The sequence below is a fragment of the Leptinotarsa decemlineata genome, unplaced genomic scaffold (genome assembly GCF_025532065.1).
Source record: "Leptinotarsa decemlineata unplaced genomic scaffold, Ldec_3_MD MMD2_P_RNA_scaffold_2, whole genome shotgun sequence".
Classification (NCBI taxonomy): Eukaryota; Metazoa; Arthropoda; class Insecta; order Coleoptera; family Chrysomelidae; genus Leptinotarsa; species Leptinotarsa decemlineata.
The window spans coordinates 1,953,648-1,974,352 of NW_027412529.1; the positions used below are offsets into that span (position 1 = coordinate 1,953,648).

General features: G+C 36.3%; 2 protein-coding genes across 3 annotated transcripts; both read right to left on the reverse strand.

Moving 5' to 3' along the window:
- Positions 1-3,142: 3,142 nt before the first annotated feature.
- LOC111506522 (uncharacterized) lies at positions 3,143-14,318 on the reverse strand. Its single transcript, XM_023161628.2, has 9 exons — positions 13,860-14,318; positions 10,608-10,859; positions 10,336-10,555; positions 10,128-10,267; positions 8,105-8,177; positions 7,730-7,807; positions 5,358-5,643; positions 4,188-4,316; positions 3,143-3,450 (listed from the first exon to the last, which is right to left on the reverse strand). The coding sequence occupies exons 1-9, from the start codon at positions 13,890-13,892 to the stop codon at positions 3,381-3,383; spliced, it is 1,281 nt and encodes a 426-aa protein (XP_023017396.2). The 5' UTR covers positions 13,893-14,318; the 3' UTR covers positions 3,143-3,380.
- A 312-nt stretch (positions 14,319-14,630) lies between these two features.
- Positions 14,631-18,269, reverse strand: LOC111506505 (vesicle transport protein GOT1B). Of its 2 annotated transcripts, none has more exons than XM_023161587.2 (5): positions 17,971-18,269; positions 17,822-17,913; positions 17,460-17,638; positions 16,563-16,644; positions 14,631-14,775 (listed from the first exon to the last, which is right to left on the reverse strand). In XM_023161587.2, exons 1-5 carry the CDS (start codon positions 17,993-17,995, stop codon positions 14,731-14,733), a joined length of 423 nt encoding a protein of 140 aa, XP_023017355.1. In that variant the 5' UTR covers positions 17,996-18,269; the 3' UTR covers positions 14,631-14,730. The 2 variants fall into 2 exon arrangements, with proteins under 2 accessions (XP_023017355.1, XP_023017354.1); XM_023161586.2 differs by having other exon boundaries at positions 14,631-14,779; positions 17,971-18,268.
- Between the last annotated feature and the right edge of the window lie 2,436 nt (positions 18,270-20,705).

Below are 20,705 nucleotides of genomic sequence, written 5' to 3' on the forward strand. Positions count from 1 at the left end.
TTCTAATCATTTTATATATCAGACAATGGAAATCCGAACTAGTGAAATTTTACATTTTTGTTATAACAATGTTTAATTTTCTACTTTCAGTCTTCCAATCCTGTTTTGAATAATAATAATGGTGTTTTTTGATTAGTTCATTTGAGTCCCTTCGAACGTTCATAAATCATTTGCGAAGTCTCACTAACTACGCAGGTTCTTGCGAATTCCTGGGTCTTGCAGTCCAATCTCGCGAATACCGGTATTGAACACTTCTTCCGGAATTGCATTCTCTACTCGTAATGATAAAAATACACCAAAAATTGGTGGTGTATTGCACAACCGTCGAGGTAGAAGATTCGCACGAAGTCGCTGGTGGATGAAGAGCAACGCCCTTTCGGCATCGCAGACGTCTGGCGGGAAACGGTCGCGAGAAGAATTTGTGTACAGGGAGTGCCGAAAGAGTTGCAAACTGCAGTAAATATTATATATCTCATTCAGTTATTCGAAAATTGTAACATTCTAAATTCTAACATAAGCGAGACTTTTTGAATTGCGTTCCCTAATATAAGTTACAAGTTTTCATTTAACTCGATCAGTTGGTATGTTAGTTAGCCTAGCCACACTGCCCTAGAAGATAACGTAGCTGCTTTATGGAATTGACCTTTACTTGATAAAAATTCGTAACCTATTCAAGTAACACTATGTGAGATTTTTAATGAACTGTTTACAAAACCGCAAACACGTGTTTCGCTATACAATAGCTTTCTCAAGCGTTCATAGAGTAAGGCTGTTTACTTGTTCTTTACTTTGCCTTAAATTGAGGATGAAATTATACCAGGAATAATTTCTGCATGTATACTGATCTATATTATATATTTTTAATAGAATATCAAAAACTAATAACTCTCAACATAAAAAAATTCTTCCTTTCAAACCCCTACTTTATTCTTTTCATTTTGCGTTAAAAATTATGACTGTAAGTGAATATTTTTCCATATATCACTGATTTTTTCAATCAGTGATGTTTGTCGATCCCCCGTTATATTTCTGTTTATCTCCAATCGGCCAATCTCCCGTAAAATTCCCGTTAATTCCTTATTATATCCTATTCAATCCCCTGTTACATTCTTGCCAATCCCCGTTAAATTTCTGTCAATCCCCTGTTATATTCTAGTCAATCCCCTGTTATAATTCTGTCAACCCCCTGTTATATTTCTGTCTATCTCCTGTTATATTCCTTCCACTCCCCCGTGAAATACCTGCCAATCCTCCGTTAAATTTCTCTCAATCCCCTGTTATATTCTTGTCAATCTTCAATTACATTCCTCTTAATATCCTGTAATATTGGTGCCAAGCCCCCGTTAAATTTCTGTCAATCCCTTGTCAATTCTTGTCAATCCCACGTTATATTCCTGCTAATCTCTCGTAAAATTCCTGTCAATCCCCTATTATATTCTAGTCAATCCTCCGTTATATTCCTGCCAATCCCCCGGTCAATTCCTGTCAATTCCCTGTTAAATTCCTGTCAATCCCCGTTTATATTCTTGTCAATCCCACATTACATTCCTGTCAATCCCCTGTGAAATTCCTGCCAATCCCGCGTTGAGTTTCAATTAATCCCTTGTTGTATTCTCGTCAATCCCCGTTATATTTCTGTCAGCCCCCTGTTATATTCCTGCTAACCCCTTGTCAAATTTATATCAACCCCAGTTATATTCTTGTCAATCCTCCTTTATATTTCTGTCAATATCCTGTTATATTTCTGCCAATCCCCTGTACAATTTCTGTCAATCCCCTGTTATATTCTAGTCAATCCCCTGTTATAATTCTGTCAACCCCCTGTTATATTTCTGTCTATCTTCTGTTATATCCCCACCAATCCCCGGTGAAATTCCTGCCAATCCTCCGTTAAATTTATCTCAATCCCCTGTTATATTCTTGTCAATCTTCAATTACATTCCTTTTAATATCCTGTAATATTCCTGCCAAATCCCCGTTGAATTTCTGTCAATTCCCTATTATATTCTAGTCAATCCCCTGTTAAATTTATGTCAATCCCCTGTTATATTCTAGTCAATCCCCTTTTATAATTCTGTTAATCCCCTGTTATAATTCTGTCAATCCCCTGTTATATTTCTGTCTATCTTCTGTTATATTCCTTCCACTCCCCCGTGAAATACCTGCCAATCCTCCGTTAAATTTCTCTCAATCCCCTGTTATATTCTTGTCAATCTCCAATTCCTCTTAATATCCTGTAATATTGGTACCAAGCCCCTGTTAAATTTCTGTCAATCCCTTGTCAATTCTTGTCAATCCCACGTTATATTCCTGCTAATTTCTCGTGAAATTCCTGTCAATCCCCTATTATATTCTAGTCAATCCTCCGTTATATTCCTGCCAATCTCCCGGTCAATTCCTGTCAATCCTCTGTTAAATTCCTCTCAGTACCCCGTTGAATTTATTTCAATCCCCTTTTATATTCTTGTCAATCCCCCATTACATTCCTGTCAATCTCCCGTGAAATTCCTACCAATCCTCCGTTAAATTTCTCTCAATCCCCTGTTATATTTTTGTTAATCTTCAATTACATTCCTCTTAATATCCTGTAATATTGGTACCAGGCCCCCGTTAAATTTCTGTCAATCCCTTGTCAATTCTTGTCAATCCCACGTTATATTCCTGCCAATCTCCCGGTCAATTCCTGTCAATCCTCTGTTAAATTCCTCTCAGTACCCCGTTGAATTTATTTCAATCCCCTTTTATATTTTTGTCAATCCCCCATTACATTCCTGTCAATCCCCTGTGAAATTCCTGCCAATCCCCCGTTGAGTTTCAATCAATTCCTTGTTGTATTCTCGTCGATCCCCCGTTATATTTCTGTCAGCCCCCTGTTATATTCCTGCTAACCCCTTGTCAAATTTATATCAACCCCAGTTATATTCTTGTCAATCCTCCTTTATATTTCTGTCAATATCCTGTTAAATTCTGCCAATCCCCTGTTCAATTTCTGTCATTCCCCTGTTATATTTTTGTCAATCCCCCGTTACATTTCAATCAATCCTCTGTTATATTTTTGTCAATCCCTTGTTTTATTAGCCAGGTTAGTTTTCTCACAAACTCTCGACAAACCCATAGAATATTTTAAAAGAAACCCACTATACTTATTACAATAACATTTATTTTATAAGACTACTTGCACAATACACTATTCAACTATGAACAATTGAGAAACAATCGAAAATGACAGTTACATCAACTTATATCCCTTAAATATTGAAACTCAAAACGCACTATAAATTGAAATAAATTGAATAGTCATTAACACATTACCTTATAAGCAAACATCAGCTAATGAACAAGGAAAAACAAAAAGTACTAGTGAAGTAAACCCTACTTTTTTAAACAAGGTACTGCGAATTGTTGAAAAGCATGGAAATCAATGGACCTGAATTGACCTTGTTGAAACTCCTGAAAAAAAAATAAAACTGTCAGATCATTTTCTATCCAATTAAAACAATCCTTATTTTGGTGTGTAGGCTTTTACGGCTGGCGTCAATAAATTGCTCGATGCCAGTTGGATGATTTTAGTGACCCAAACCGTTATATTCATAATCCAACTATAGCGCTCTTTCGATCTGCCGTAGATCTCCTCTGTCGTATTGGTACAGTACACAGCACCAGTGGACAGCAGTTTTCATCAATTCAAGAAGGTGATAAAGCCCTATTCCAAAATCATGTTTTATAGATATCAACAACGCATGCAATGTATCTGCCTTGAAAGTGGACATCTTAAGAAACACATCGAAAAATTCTTCGGCCCTCACGGCTGAAGTACCAAACGTTTCAGATGCTAGGACGGAGGTTACCTTTCAACAATGCCTGAGTTGCTGACGTCGGTTATTGCTGATGATGTCTGTCGCAGTATCAGAAGAAATATTTGGTACTACGTTTCCTTTGACCACGGCCTACACCAGTCCAGATTTGTTTCTCTCCAACGGTGACTCTCGTATTTGTACAGTTGGTACCAGGCGGAATTGGCAACGTTGGAATTTTAACTGCAGACAAGTATGACATTACACCAAGTGACACAGTGCCGATGACATAAAATGGGATTATCCATTTGTTACATTCGATGAAAAGTGGAGGGATTATATTGAATACATAACCAATAAAAAGCAAACAAACAAAAAATGCCTATTACTCACTTTGTCTCCGCGTCATATATATCAAAGAACTTTAGTTTATCCAAAATTATTTTCTTGTCCGATTGGTCGATTGAATTCATGAGTTCTTCTGGTAGTTCACTGTCGTTTTCAAGAAAATACACGATTAATCTGAAAAAAATAGTAGATAAAATCCCGCAACGTAATCGCGAACATGAAACGTTAAGACTAGTGGAAATGGAGTACTGTTGCATTTCATCCGTACCACATCGACACGTATATCCTTAGGCCTATATCCATTCGTAAAAATTACCCATAACGTCATCGCGAGCACGTTCCGTTACGGCTAGCGGAGACAGAGTATCTGTTGCATTTTATCCGTACATGTTGAAACGTGTACCCGTGAAGGCACGTATTCATTTGTAACAAGTGACCCGTAACGTAACTGCGAAAATGAAACGTTACGGCTAGTGGTAATGGAGTACTGTTGCATTTTATCTGTATCACTTTGACATGCGTAACCGTACCGACCGAACCACCATTTGTCGGTTTTTGGTCGTCGCATCAAAGATTGTTAGTTTTGCACGTCGACAAGATGGGGCAAGTATAATATGTATGGGGTGTCTCAACCTGTTGTGAAGGTAAAAGTCGCAGTCGATCGGAGAAGACCAGCGTCAGTCGGCGTCATTTCTTTTAGGGGATAATTTACAACACTATTATTCCGTAACGTAACCGAACGACGTTACGTTACTCAACGCCGAATCGTTCCAAGTTATCGCCGTGCTTAACGTAACACTTTCTAATGCAATGAAAAACAAATGGTGCGTAAAGTGGTGCGTATGAAATTCAACAGCCGTAACGCCATATATTCGCGGTTGCATTACGAGTCTTGTTACAAATTGATACGCGCCTCAACAGATCTACTCATAGGTCACCGTCGTCCGATTCATCATACGAAGAGACGTCCGCTCTAAGAAGATGAAGCGTGTCGCTTCTGACTGGATGAAAGAGTAGAGTACAAACATGGTGTCTGCCCCGCCGCAAACCGAATCAGATTCTCAGTGTTCGGCTTTGTTAAGAAGCAGGACTTATTTGGACAATCACTTTGGACCTAACCTATAACCTAACTTCATTTTAAAAACATTTTGCTGCTGAGTCCGCCCTTTGCCACTGTAACAATTGTATCATAAGTTACATCTCTCACTAACTAACCTCATTTTGATGATAATCGGCCTTTCTTTCATGTCAAACTTGGGCAGCAATCTGTCGGTGGTCGTGGCGATGCCGCATCGAATGCAGGAAAAGTTTACGTCTGCCATTCTCTTGTTTTTGTAGCCGTGGCAGGGGGCGTGGTACTTTTTGGCGCATTTGATGCACCGGATGATGTCTACTTTAGCGAAAGTAATGGTGAGCTCACAGAGGCAGTTGATGTCGTTATTCAATGCGCCAGCTTCCGAGTCATCGTTGCTCATCATCGAAGAGTCCTGTTCGACATGTACTGGAAAAAATATTCAGAATATTTAGTGACATTTTATTTTTGTTAAAGAAGGTATAACAACTTTTGCATTCTTGTTTCTAGCCTTCGTTAGCGCACAACTCTATCATCCCTTCATTTCTTCACATGTCTGCATGTTGGAAAATTACAGACTTCCCTCGGCCACTTGCACATGTGATTTTGTTTCAGATATTTTGAGTTTTCTCAAAATAATGTTTGTAAGATTCACTCTCATTAAAACAGTTCATGAAAATTGGGATTTTTAAAAGGAGAAGCGACCGAAGTGAGGAAAGTGAATTGTTATAGCGAATACCCTGTATATAATGGCGATGTTACGATAGCGCATGGCTGGTGTAAACCTCTAAGTAGGAATGGGTCAATTAAGGATGAGCCTATGGTGAGAAGCGCTTAATGCGCAACCTTTGCTGCAGGCAACCAGTGATGCAACAGAGCACAGTCAGATGCTACAAATGCAATACGCATATATAGAGACGGCTCAAAAGTCAAAGAAGGCTCAGGATGTGGAGTGTACTCCAGATTACTAAGCCTAAGGAGTATGTGGGGAAAAAATACCAGCGTGTTCCAAACAGAACTGGCTGGTATCTCAATAGCCACAAAAGAAATAACCAGGAAAGGACTTTCTAGCAAAAACATAACAATCTGCTCTGACAGCAGACAAGCCCTATCAGCCTTGAACAGACAACGTGTTACCTCAGGGCTAGTACTAGAGTGCCACCGAGATTTAGCCAAAGCCTCGATAGATAATAACATTATCCTGAGGTGGGTTAAAGGGCACGACAGGAGTAAAGGTGATCGCATTGCCAACTCTTTAGCCAAGTAAGCGGCTGGAATAAGAATTTTAGGACCCAGTGGCACCCATGCTCAATCCCTAAAGAGATGGGATAGAATCAAAGGATGCAATTTTGCCAGGATCACCCTGGGCGACCCTGGCGCCGAAGAAATATCTGGCGATGACCAGGAAAAATCTACGCTTAACAATAGGAGTTCTGACTGGCCACTGTCAACTAAGGAAACACCTCCATATTATGGGACTAGTGGACACACCTCTATGCAGGATGTGTGAACAGGAAGATGAGACTTAAGGCATGACCTAGCGAGTGCCCGGAGTTATCGTCAATAATAATGTGTGTGTTCGGCGAGTCTTGGCCTACACCTGCCGATATAAAGGTTCTAGTGACCTGTCCACCGTCCTGAAAATGACAGGATGGACGATGACCTAGGAGGACAACTCCTCGGGAGGAGTTGGCCTAAGTGCTGTGGACTTACACTCACCCTCCTTACTCTACAGAGATACAGATACCCTGTATATGTTTAAAACGAACGAAAAGATAATTATAAAGGGAGACGAAGTTACAGAATTTTTGTTGGAGGTAAATCCATTACTGTTATTTTTTTCGTAATGGGAGCGCCGGTACTACGGAGGACACGCTGGCAAAATTACCCAATGATGACTCCCCCACGCTGTAAGGTGAATGTCCGAGAATCATGTGCTCTGAGTCAAAATGACAGCCTTCTGCATCTGTACGGGTAAGATTTCTGCTTCAGAGCGGCAAACCGGTATGATCTTCGAGATTCGAGAGTAGAGCGCATATCATTTCACCAAGGACTCTAACAATTTGAACAACAATTCAAATAGAATGATATGAGTGAGGCCTGCAGGAATGGAAGAAAAAATCTTGATGTTCTATCGGTTTTTTTTCTTTTCGCCCAAAGGAAGGGGCAAATGCCCAGGGACCGGCTCAGGTAAAAAATCTTAGCCACCACGGGTCGGCTGTCGTAGCAACCGTCCTGTCACTGTCATAGAGCCTTGACCTTCATTAGCCTAGTTTAATTGTAGTTTTGTTTTGTGAATGCTAATTGCATTGTAGAGGAGGTAAGGGGGCATTGTTGAGACCGAAAGGGGCCCTCACAAGATATTTGGCTAGGGGTCAGAATTCGTTTGGGCGGGCCTGCACACGGAGTTGACAAATCCATGACGAATGTCGTCCTATTACTTTGAGGAGTCTTATTAGCTTGCATCAGCCTGAGGGTAAGGAATGAATTCGGTAGTAGCTCTATATTCACTCACCCGATAATGTAATTTCGCTGATATTGATCTTAGATGCAGGAGTTTTCACTGTTTTCTCCACGTTTTCTTCATTTTCATCTGAAAGATATAAAACAACAGAGTGTGTATATCCTGAGTATAGTTTGTTGAGTTGGAAGAGTTACTGTCTTTGGAAACAACAACAAAACAAACTGTGACACATTGTGTTTTTGACAAAATTACATAATTTTCCAGACATTATCAATAAATTTTGTTTTTCATATCTGGAAACAATACGAGATTTGATTGAAAATTAACTGTAAAAAGTCAAGCAGATAATTTTTCCACATTGAGAAACCTTGATGATATACAGTAAGAAATAATTTATGTAGCTCATGTCAAAATTCGTGAACTCACCCAATTTGTCTTTGGAACTTCTGCGAGATGCAGACAAATCAGTTGGCTGATGGGTTGAAGATTCATCGCTGATCTGAAACGAGCCAAAAGTATAATTTCAGAATACATATAACCTAATCTTTTACTGGCTGATGTTAAATTAGACTACACTCTTTTTAATTTTTTTTTAATTAAAGCTTGTTGAAACTACACAAATATAAGGACAATAAACAAGATAATTAACACTGGGGATACATTCACAATGAAAATAGGACTACGCCAAGAATATTAATTACCTTCAACATTGGATAGTGGTATAAAAGCTGAAGGTCATAGCCTACACAGACGATACAGCCCTAATGAATAGAATAAGGAAAGGAACTGGAGTCGTTTCAAAAAAATATAAAATCCGATGGATGTGAAAGCGATTTTGAGCCCAATTCATGCAATTTTGCCATCGCTTTCATTGCTTTGTGACGAGCAATGAAAGCGATGGCAGTAGGTACAATCTTTTTCTTCAGATGGGGCCGTTTTTCCGCAATTTCGTCATTCGAACGCTCCAATAACGCTATGTAATAGTCGCTGTTGATGGTTTTTTCGTCGGTTTAGGCACACAGTGACGTCATCACACCAGTCAGGCTGCCTCTCAGCTCACCATACAAGGCAGACAGACCACCCAGTCAACCAGACTGTACCAAATTGTCACGTGGTGTCTGTCACCCAGCTAGCTAGGCGGTGAACCAATCAGAGTGTACCAAATTGTCACGTAGCGTCCTCAAACTGTCACGCAACTCGCCAGCTAATCAGAGCGCACGCTTCTGCATTTCAGAACATCGTGGCGGGAGATTTGAATTTTCCGTGGAGATAAATCATATGGATTCAATATTAGTAACGCCATCTGTGTGTTAGCCTACCAACTTTCCAGAACATCTAATAGATATGGAATTGGCAAACAATATATATGTTTGATGAAAAGTGAATCATTTTGAATATTTGAGAGTTACCTTATAGAAGAGAAACAAAGAAGCACAGCCATTGGAACATTGAATAAAATGATGAAACGAAAACCAGAGAACACAGGAAAATCATCGCAACAGCTGTTCTCCATGAAAAAACTGATAGGGGGGATATTTAGAAAGGTACTAGTAGGAGCGCAAGAGACTGACAGACAATGAGGAAGGACAAACAAATCTGACATAAGCAGACTGTTGTCTGTACTCTCACATTACACAACTAGTCTAAGCATGAAGAATATATACTTGTTGTAACATGTCAACGGGTTCTTGCAAAATGTCACCTAAAAAGGGCTTCTGGAAGGTGAAAAAAGCAAAGAAAGACCAATAAAGAGGTAATTAGCTGAAATCAGAACAAACCTGAGGTAACTGAAGATTTGGAACTAGAAGAAAAAACAAAAAACATGAAAATGAGTCAGACAAAAAAGGCGTTTTAGGAGGAGAAAGAAAGAAAAGAAAGACCAAAAAGGATATGGCCGCTGAAATCAGAACATATTTGAAACAAAGAAGATTCAGAAGTAGAAAGAATAGAACGAAAGACATGAAAAAAGTGATATCATTGTTAGGCATATCCAAGTCATGGTATGGTACTGGCCAAATTGGAAACTTGCAAAATAATAAGAAAAGACAAAAGACTTGCAAACAGTAGAGAGGACAACGATGAGATTGGAATCTTTGGTGTGAAAGTTGAATAACTTTTTTCGAGATCAATTGCCCTAACACCAAACTGATATTTTTGCACTCGACGCGCGTTTCGCCAACAAAGTTAGCATCCTCAGGAGAAGAAAATTGATAACTAGTCTAGTCTGGTTGGTCCTTATATACTAAAATTTGTTACCTGAGGTTGTATACCTGAAGTCCAATATGGAATTTCTCGGTAATTTATCTCGAAAAAAGTTATTCAGTAGAAAGGACATTGAAAGGCATATCGAAGGCATGAGCCTCATAGGCCTACAGTACTGGAAGATCAAAAAGGAAATGGCTGCATGAAATGAGAACAGACAACTAATAAACAACTGAAGATTACTTACCAGCGCACCATGCATTCTACAAGTAATCTTATGGAATCCCGTATTCACCGATCCGAGCTGTCTTTTGCCGACAGGAACTTTTAAACATTCTGGTTGGACCGCTGCTGAGAACCCTGGTGGTTGGTATTCACGAGGAGTAACTGAAAACAAAAATGTTCAAGAAGGAAGAAATGCTAACTCTAGAAAGTTACTAGTCACTAATACTTACCAGGGTGATATGTGAATTCTATTGTAAGTCGTGTGTTCTCCAGTTTCTCGTTTTTCCCCAAATCGCGAATAGCCTGCAATAAGTCTGTGGTTTCTTTTTGAACATGCACCAAAGTTCTTTTGTTTTCGGTATTCGGGTCTCTGTTGTATTTTAACTTGAAATTGTAAGTTTCAGACACGTCACCTGCGGAGTTTCTCATGAATAAGAATATCTCTTTCAGCTGAAAAATAGCAAAATCCAGTTACAGATCACCAAACGTGAAACAATCTTACGTAGTTGTTTTCTATAGCATGTTCAATACCATTTAACCACGAAATGTACAAATTTATCAAATGATGTTTTGGTTTTTTTGGGTTTTTTAGAACAATGAAGGGAACTCCCTTGAAGTTCCTGGTCTTCAATTCGGATTCTTCCAGCTCCAATCTTTGGTAGATTATGTTCAAAATGCAGCATCTTACCATTTTTTGGGTGTATCGCTTCGAAAGAGTGACTGAAGTAACACTCTTTGCGATGAGGCTACCGGTCTGAAACATATTTTCTGTGTATTATCAGGTATGTAGAACAATTTCACAAGTATAATTTTGAAAATCCAAAAATGAAAACTAATACATTTATTGATACATATAAAGGGTGAGACGACGTTAACATTTATTTATTTATTTACCAATATAGGGGTTACAAACAGATTAACAAATCCAATAGAGAATCCACTTTATAATTTTAGTTCAAGTGGGCTTCGAGAAAAAAGAATGTTAATTTTAATTTTTTGTAAATTGCATTGGACAATCAAAGAATAACATAATTCTTATAAGAGTGACAGTCTAAAGAGATTTCAAAATATTGAATATCATTGCAAATTTCGTTAAAGGTTTCAAGCATTCTATAAAGTGGTGTATTTTGAGCAGCATTTGTCCTTGTGCAAGTTAACTTAAAGAATTCTGTACGCCTCAACGTTCTACCTGAACATTGAACTCGATTTTAGAATAAATCTCTGGGCAGTGGACTAATCCTTTCATCAACTTGAAAATCATGATAAGATCCGTAACAGTTCTTCTATCCTTCATAGACATAAAATTGTATTGGCGCATAATGGGACTGTAATCGCTATTCGTAATTGGAAAATTCAATTTATGACTAATGAAGCGAAGAAGTTTGTTTTGGACTTTCTCAATGCTATCTATGTTTATGTGATACTGATGATTCCAAACAACCGATTCAAAGCAGAGCCTACTATGTACATATGCATAATATAAACTGAGGAGAGGTTTTGCCGTTCTGAAATTTTGACAGTTCCTTTTGAGAAATCCAATAATACTATTACATTTATTGACGGTCTTTTCTATATGTGAATTAAATGACAACTTCGAGTCCATAATTATTCCCAAGTCTTTAACTTCTGAAACTGATTTCAGTTCGTGATTTTCAAAGTAATAATTATTTCTGATTATATTTTTGTTCCTGGAGAATGAGATTGACACGCATTTTTGTGGATTGAGAAACACATCATTATCATCACAAACTTTTTTGAGCCGCTGCCAGCCTCCTGAAATTATCCGCTGTCATATGAATTCTTTACTGTATGATAGATTTTCAAGTCATCGGCATACAGTAAAAATTTACCCTTATTAAAGCACCTAGAGATTTCGTTGATGTATATAATGAAAAATAAAGGACCCAAATGGCTGCCTTGAGAAACTCCAGAGGATACCGTGGTTGGAAAAACGCGCTTCGAGAACAGTATTGCAGTTCTGGTAATTGTTTTGGATTTATTCTTCGCCAGAGGTTCCAGTTTCACCTTTTATAAGAGATGCTTTCATTCTCTCAACAACGATGTCCAGATTTGAATCACATTCACCCACAAGTGTGTTATCAAATAAATATAATATACCATTTACATAAACCAGATAGAACAATGGCCCCAAAATAGACCCCTCCGGTATTCCACAATAGGTATATACATAATTGTTCTAGATGAACGAAATTGAACAAAAAAATCTATTCAGTCCTTAAGAAGTGTGTTCCAATGGCGTGATCAAAATAGAAACAATCTTTGATGTTGCTTCGTTAAGTGAATCCTTTGAAACTTTATCAGAAGACATTATGAAGACGTTATAAAATCATATTTTGTATATTTTCGACTGGTACCATCAAATATCACAGACGTGGGTTCAAAAAATAAGGCGAATGTTCAAATTTCGCAAGCTACGTAAATACAATTAGCGTCATTACTTGTTCGTAATTTTTTGGTCGAAAACAACGCCTCAGCCACTGTATTCACCAGATTTGGCCCTCTGTGACTTTTTGTTGTTCCCAAGACAGAAGAGACCAATGAAAAGACGGCGTTTTGCGACGGTTGAGAAGGTAAAAGCCGAATCTCTGAGGGAGCTCAAGGACATACCAAAACGTGCATACCAGAACTGTATCGAGGATTGGAAAAAACGCTGGCACAAGTGTATTATTTCTAAAGAAGGACTATTCTGGATGGGACATAATAAAAATTGACGAATAAATGAATATTTTTGAAGAAAAATCAAAAGTCACCTTATTTTTTGAACATACCTCGTATGCTGTTGTATTGTGCTGCTGTATTCTGCTGTTGTATCATCTCTAGATGATCTTTGCATGGCTGTGTATCAAAAACAGAATCTTTTAGGAATCCTTTTGCCAATCTAGGTAAAGTGACATTTCTAACATGTCATTAAATCGAAATTTGACGCAGCAAGGAATTAATTATATCCACTATCTTAACACTCGGTATAAAGTCAAAAAATCAATCAACCTTTCCCAATATAGTCAAAATTTGGAAAGAATTCAAATAAAAAAATCTCTACTAACCAATACAAGAGAGTCTGAATGAAAAATTCAAAGTATCAAACATATGAGATAACAGAATTTTCATCATTTTGCTGTTTCAAATAAAGGTATTGTGACATGTGAAAATAAAATATCTATGTGTAGGTTTGTTTGTCTGTATGTTTGACTTGGGAACGGTTTAATAAACCGAAACTGGTGGTAACAAATAAAAATCTCAGTAGAAATTAGACAAACATTTTTTTCCCCATCCTATATCTATCTGTACCTAACGTATCAAAACCTGTTTATTTTTCAATGAGTCAATGTAAATATTCAGAAAACTATTAAAAATGCTAAAATACTGAATACTATTAGTTTATTTTTTCACAACTCCTCAATAACTGAATTAAATCAGATTACATTGAAGTGAAGCCCAAATTTGCTCAACATGAAAATTGAATAACTTATGATGTGGCAATTTGACGTTTAATTTCTTTCCTAAAACAAAGTAACAAGATTATTTTTATTTCTAAACATTCCAGAATAGTTTTAAACATATCACAATCAGTTCAATATATTTGAAAATTTTGGATATTCTATTTGTATGTCGTCAGTTATTATAGTGGGCCTTGCTGATTGTTCAAGTTTCCTGAGAGGAGCCCAGGACCGATGAATATAAACAACAACTAATCGAGTTTTTATTGCAAGTGCAGTTCAATATAGAAACTTACCAAATCTAGTTGCGTTTGCTGTTTAGTAGCCATTATTTCACAAAAATTAAGAGTTGAACTCCACTGATAAATAATAAATTGAAAACGCTATGCTATCCAACACTAAAACTTACCCAGCGTCAACATTTGAGAAACGCGCCGCGTTGCGCACAATGTTATAAACAGATGAAATCCTCCTCGAAACGTAACGATTGTACACGTTGAAAGGATGGCCAAGTTCTTCAAATTTTATGCTATGTTCGATGCGACAGAAAGTTCCTGACATCACTAACGGTGCTCTTGAATTGAATGAGTTGCATTTGAAGTTTTGTAGAAGATACACGGATTAATTTTCCTGCATATAAAAAGGAAATAAAATTATTTATCCTCCCTATATAAAACTGACCTCAGAACACAGTAGGTGTTCTGTGATAGGTATATTACCTTGGGTATGTTTATCCGTGTCTAAGGCATAGAAAGTCGGTTGAATTAAGAAAAATGTTTCGTATTTTAAAATTTGGATACTTCCGATTATGTAATACATCAGTTGTCGTCAAAAGGACTAAACTGAAATTGGTAATGGATTTTTGAGGACGCAACCTCTATTTAAAAATCTATAAATTGAAAAAATTATCAAATTTCTATTCTACAAATGTCTATTTTCATTATTTAGATAAATCTACTTTGCACATTACTTAAAATAAAAAACAAAGAGATGAATGATACATAATTCGAAATACATTTTATTCAACACTTTTTTTAATAAAACCCTTCAAATCATATAAACAAACCTTCACAGTATGGTACAATAATGGAATATATTTTGTAAATGAAAAATTTACAATGAATAAATTAGTACAACACCGGATATGTAGATGAATATAACTTAAAACTATTTACACTGAGGTTCTGTTCGCATTTCCAGCCAATCTGTCAACTACCTAAAAAATATGTAAGTAATACAAAAAATAATAAGAAACGGTATTGGAATCAAAAGAATATGTCTAATTTCTCCACGAAATTAGTTTCCAGTAGCCATGCATGGTCAAGTTGAAACTAGACATAGCCTGCCAGACCTGGTTTTGTGCCTTTTTATTCAAGGTATGTTGTTACAAAAGTATGTTACAAGGTATGTATAAAAACATTGATGGATAAATAAAAGGCATTTTGAGTAAAATTGAGTAGAAATGAGTAAAATTGAGGAGTGCTTTTTAATTTTATTATTTATTTTCATTAATTCGTCCATTTTTGTTTATTTTATTTACTGATTAATTTTTTATTTGTTCATTTTATTTTTATTTATAGGTTCATTCTATTTTTATTGATCTTTTTTTTTGGTGTTTGAAGGAACTGAGTTTATATAACTTTTCATTTGAAGTGGTAGTTTGTTATATAATAGTTTCGGACCTATATGAAAAATGCTGTTTTAGGAGTGACTTCGATTGGTTCGTGATCATTCGTGGTGGATTAATTTTGTTGGGAATTACAGTTGGTTTTGTTTTTTTATGCATATGTAGTTTGTCAATGTTAAAGATGTCTTGGTCTTCGTAAAGCCTATCAGTGAAGAAGGGTTTGTTTTTTTTTTGAAACCTACTTTTAGTATACAGATTTGAGGACTTTTCAAATTTTGTAATGCATTATTAAATGATCCTCTCCGTACAGTATCTAAATAATGGTTCAATTAAAGATGTATATATAAGTTTTAGGTTCCGATTGTCTGAAATATACCTAAATATACTGAAATATATACTGAAATATACCACAGAAATACCTGTGTCTGATAATGATGAAGCATAAGAAATGGTGTACAATGAATCATACTATTGAGGAACCTGATTATAAAGAAATTATCCATGAGCCTAGTGAATTAGAAAAAAGTATTTACGATTTACAGTTCTGCTCCGAAAATCTGTTTAAAAAAATCTGTTTTTCCGTTAATCAGCTGTCGTCCCCAAACGAACAACAACTTTCAGAAGTTGAGAAACTTGTGCGACCTAAGGACTAACGAGGTCTTATATTTTAACGTGTGATTCCACACGGAATAATCATCAAATGTAATTAAAATGTAGAATTGGTCTTGATGGTGTTTTTCTGAAAGTAGTTCCACAGAAAATTAGTTGTTGTGGGTATTTTGAATTATGTAATTTTTGGATAACTGAAAAAAATTATTTCGAAATGTGAAATGATACTAATTTTGTTTTTGTGCATTAAATTGGTATCACCTCATAATTTCTTAGCTACAAACATCTCAGCGGATATCTCATCAGTAAAGTCTCAGTAAAAAAGCCTCAGGACAAAAACATCTCGCCAAATGAAATTTCATACAAAAACATTTCTATTTTCGGCGTTTCATGTATTTCCCTCGTTGATCGTCAAACATACTCCTGCTCCTTCTTCATACTAAGCTCGTTTTGAGATATCTTTTGTCCTAAGAAGTTTTTTATTGATGTTTTTGGCTGAGACAATATTGCCCAAAATATCATTTTTCAAATAGAGGTGTAGCCCATTTAATTTTATTAAAAATGAGTATTTCCAACTCATGTTGCGTTAGCACTCATATTTTGTTACCAAATCAAAAAGACTATTGGTTAAAAAAATTAATAAAAGCATTATTGTATCCTGTTCTGACAGATCAGCGAACTTGAGTTTCGGCATGACTACCAGAAGGATAATATATTCTTTCCAAGATAAATGACCCCAACCTCAGATGTTGATCATACTTACGCTACTAATTAATGGTAAATTTAAAATTGTACCCAAAACTGGCACCCTCCTTAAAAAATTTATGGCAACTGGGAAAAATCCACTGAAACAAATATATTCGTTTAAAACATAGGCACTATTTATGACCGGCTTTCATAATCCACAAATTTGTTTATTCATTCAAGAACTAGTTTAGAAAAGGATAAGTAAAAATTCGTAGAGACATAAACTTGTTCAATGCCAACGTTTCAAATTCTAACAAGTCCATCATCAGGTCTGGACAATGAGAAAAAATGGGTTTGAATATAGACTACATCTCTTCCACTTTATATTGCGTGACTTCATTTCGAATATATAAAGTATGTTGATGTCTAGAATGTCAATAACTTACCAAAACATACTAAAAAAGAATTTACAGAAAGCAAACACTTATTGAGTTGTTTCAGAAGTTTTGTTTGAGTCAGTTTCGGACAATTTTGCTCTACGAATTCAAATTGAACAGTCCAAAAAATTAACAAACTTTGGGTGCTTTTTCAAGGTTTGGCTCTCCTATTGGGACTATTGGATTTTGGTTTCGATGTTATAACCATATACCTGTGATTTGTCACCAGTTATATTTTTAAGCAAATCTGGATCGCCGTTGACGTCATTCAGCAATTTTGAAACGAATTTTGCTGGAACACGCTTCATGCTCAAACATAGGGGCAGGTATAACCTATATTGAGGAATATTTTTCTCATTGTAGAGCTCTGAGGATGGCACCCTCAAGTTCGAAACGTCGGTAATAAACAATAGATTTCTCTATGAATTTTTGCGGATGTTATCCCCATATAGTTCCTAAATGAATAATGTACATTTCAATACAAAAATGAAGTGAGCAAAAATAGAAACTCCCAATGTGTATTGGTTTAAAATTACCTAAATAGCAATATAAATCCATATGTTTCGACTATCATTCCCACTAGGGGCCATCTAAAAAGAACTAAGGCTATCCCACCAAAGAAGGCGAGTGACCCTTTTACTTTGTGTCGCTGAAAGAAAAATCGGAATGTTCGTTCCCTTCCTATAACAGCCGCTAGGCCTGCTATAAATAATATCTGAAATAGAAAGAAAACATTATTGATGGACGAATTACACTTATGATTGATTCACACAACAAGCTTTCACTTAAAGTTATCAGAATGTAAATTAATGGTAGTGATAAGGTGAATGTCTGGTGTATAAATACATCATTATTATGGAATACAATAACGCTTAAATAGAATAAATGAAATACTTGCATTTCCTAATGCTAGTAAGCTTCTATCAAACAGTAATAGTACTCCCAGGAAAATGAAGAATATTCCAAATGCAGAGAGTCCAACTCCGATTTCTGAAATGAATATAAAAGTAAGAACATAAAACATCTTTTTTTTTCTGACTAACTAACTTTGTGAGTCTGTTATTTCAAACATTCTTAAACTAATCCAATTTCAGTGTTCTTGTGATCAACTGTACAACATAACCTCTTACACGTCACAACAAATGAGTTGTAATGGAATGTCTGTATTTTTTCCGGGATTTTCTTATTGGATGGATTTTTAACTGGCGAAAAAAGCTCTTTCAAGGAGGACTAATCGCTAATTCATTGTTTCATTAGCATTATTATACCAAAAATTTAAATAATCAAAAACTAACATTGACGGCTTCACATCATCGTGGGCCAGGGTTGCCACTCGATATTTTATTTTCGTACTAAAATTTAGACAATTTAGTAATAAAATCGGCGGTTTCCTAACTTTTATATGTGCCTATGATCCATATTTCAAGGTCATATTTTTAAAAGTTTGTTGTTTGCTAAAGTAAAAATCAAGATTGGTCTACTGCAACTGACCAAAAGAAAGGTGAGACCGAAAAAAATTTCATAGAAAACCTTAAATTTTGGCCTAGACTTGATAAACAGGTCGTTGAAAGTTTGACATAAGCCGTCAAAATGTACTTGAAAACGATAAACACCAGCAAAGTGTTCACAATAATAACGTTCTTCGTAGATTTATAACGAAAGTAATGAAAGTGAAAACCCTGGTTTTCTGTGGTTTAGTAAGAAGTTTCGTCTGGGTCAATTAACTCAAACTATATTTTGGCGGTTAGCAGAGCTAACTGAACTAATGTGGTTCTCAAATATCTAAGAGAGTGAGAGGAATTTTTTTGAAATAATTTTTTTCAATATTTGACGTGACATGATATGATGTTGAATTCGAAAAACTTTTATTCAAACTCTAGTGCCACACAAACATTCATAAAAACCCGTCTGCAACGATAATTAATCATCAATAATAATACTCTCAACTTTAGTAATTATAGAATATCAAAAATAATAAAAACATTTCTGCAAATTCCTACCTCTTGATCAATTACAATTTCAAAAGCAATTAGAACGAATTGAAGTAACAATTAATTTCTTCACCAGATAGCTCCAGGGATACGGTAATTGATGTTTTAACATTTTATGGAGATATGGAAGTTCTATTTGCAGTTTCAACAGATTCATTCGTGTAAAATTTGTTGAAATTAAAATATTTCAAAACTGGAACATGTTCGTTTCTTGTTAACTGTCCCTCAGTGCGGCCTCTATGAGGCAATAGCTAAACTAGATTACGAAAATCAATGTTAATGCAGGTGTTTTGGTTTGAATGAAACAGAATTTTTAAGGTTTTTTTGTAAGCCGGTAGATGAATCCCTTATACCTTTTTAACTCATTCTTAAATTTCAAATATATCTTTATTCATTCCTGTTTCCCATTGGAAATGAAGATGAATTTAATGGTGGATGTAGACATAATGACAAAGAGAAATTTTATAACCTAGGTTTTACAATAATTCTTGAATTTAAAAACAATCTTAGTCACAAAAGCAAGAATTATGATCACTTAAAAAACTGTCCAGAGTTCTGATGAAATTATTAGGAAACTATCACATTGCCATGTATTCCGTCAACATATTACAAATATAGAAGAAAATGGTATTGAATTAATTGGTGTACGTCAATCTAAAACTTTCTTCCAGTAAGTGGGTCAAAGTAATGCGCAATGACCCACAGTGGACGGCTATGAACATTTCATTAAAATGTAGATAATTAAAGTGTACCTACATCCTCAAACGTCGCTGGCGGTGTCATTCCAAAACAGCGTGATTTTCCAGTTAATACAAAGTAATTTTTTTTTTCTACTGGGGCTTTTAATGGGACGTTTGTTTGAGAAAGTTCTTTTTTCTGGACGTTTGCTAATAAAACTAAGATAGGAGAACGTCTATTGAATCTACACACATCGGAAAAGTCTAGGGATATTTTTATAACATACTAAATATCATAAAAATAAATGCATGAGGTCGTTTAATTTCGATTAAATTGGTACACTCGACCACCCTGTAGATTTCTATGGGTTGAACAAAGCCTGCAAAAACGGTAACTAATCTTTTATCAAGTTTTTTACAAAGTGTAGGTTTTCGGCTAAAATGAATAATCTGAAAGTGTCGAGTTTGTACATTCTATGCAGTTCTTGCTCAGCAATTAAACTGGAAATATTGTGCTTTAACATGGAACGCCATCACTTACCATTGGCTGAGATGAATAGAGCTGTAGGGCTTCTTCAAGGTGGCATGCGACAAAATGATGTAGCTCTTCGTTTGGGGGTCTCCCAAAGTGTTATCAGTCGATTGTGGCGGCGTTTCCGTGAAACTGGCAGTCCAGCCGAACAACATCCAGGGCGAGGACGCGCTACAACTGCAGTTCAAGACCGATTTTTGGTCTTAACCGCAAGAAGACAACCGACAATCACAGCACCTGAGTTGGTTAACGTGTTGCAGCAGACGCACCAGGTAACCATTGGTCGTGATACTGTCAGAAATCGACTGCATGAAGCAGATCTCCACAACAGAAGGCCACTTAGATGTCCACCTTTGTCGAGAGGCAGTCGCCGTAGAAGATTAGAGTGGTGTCAAGAACATCAAAACTGGGATGCAAATGATTGGGCCACAGTTTTGTTCACAGACGAATCCAGATTTGGATTTCATCCAGATTCTCGTCGAGTAAGACTGTGGAGACGACCTGGAAATAATGAACGTTTGAGACACGTCCAGGAAGTCCGCACATACAGAGGTGGTACAGTAATGCTATGGGGCGGAATCA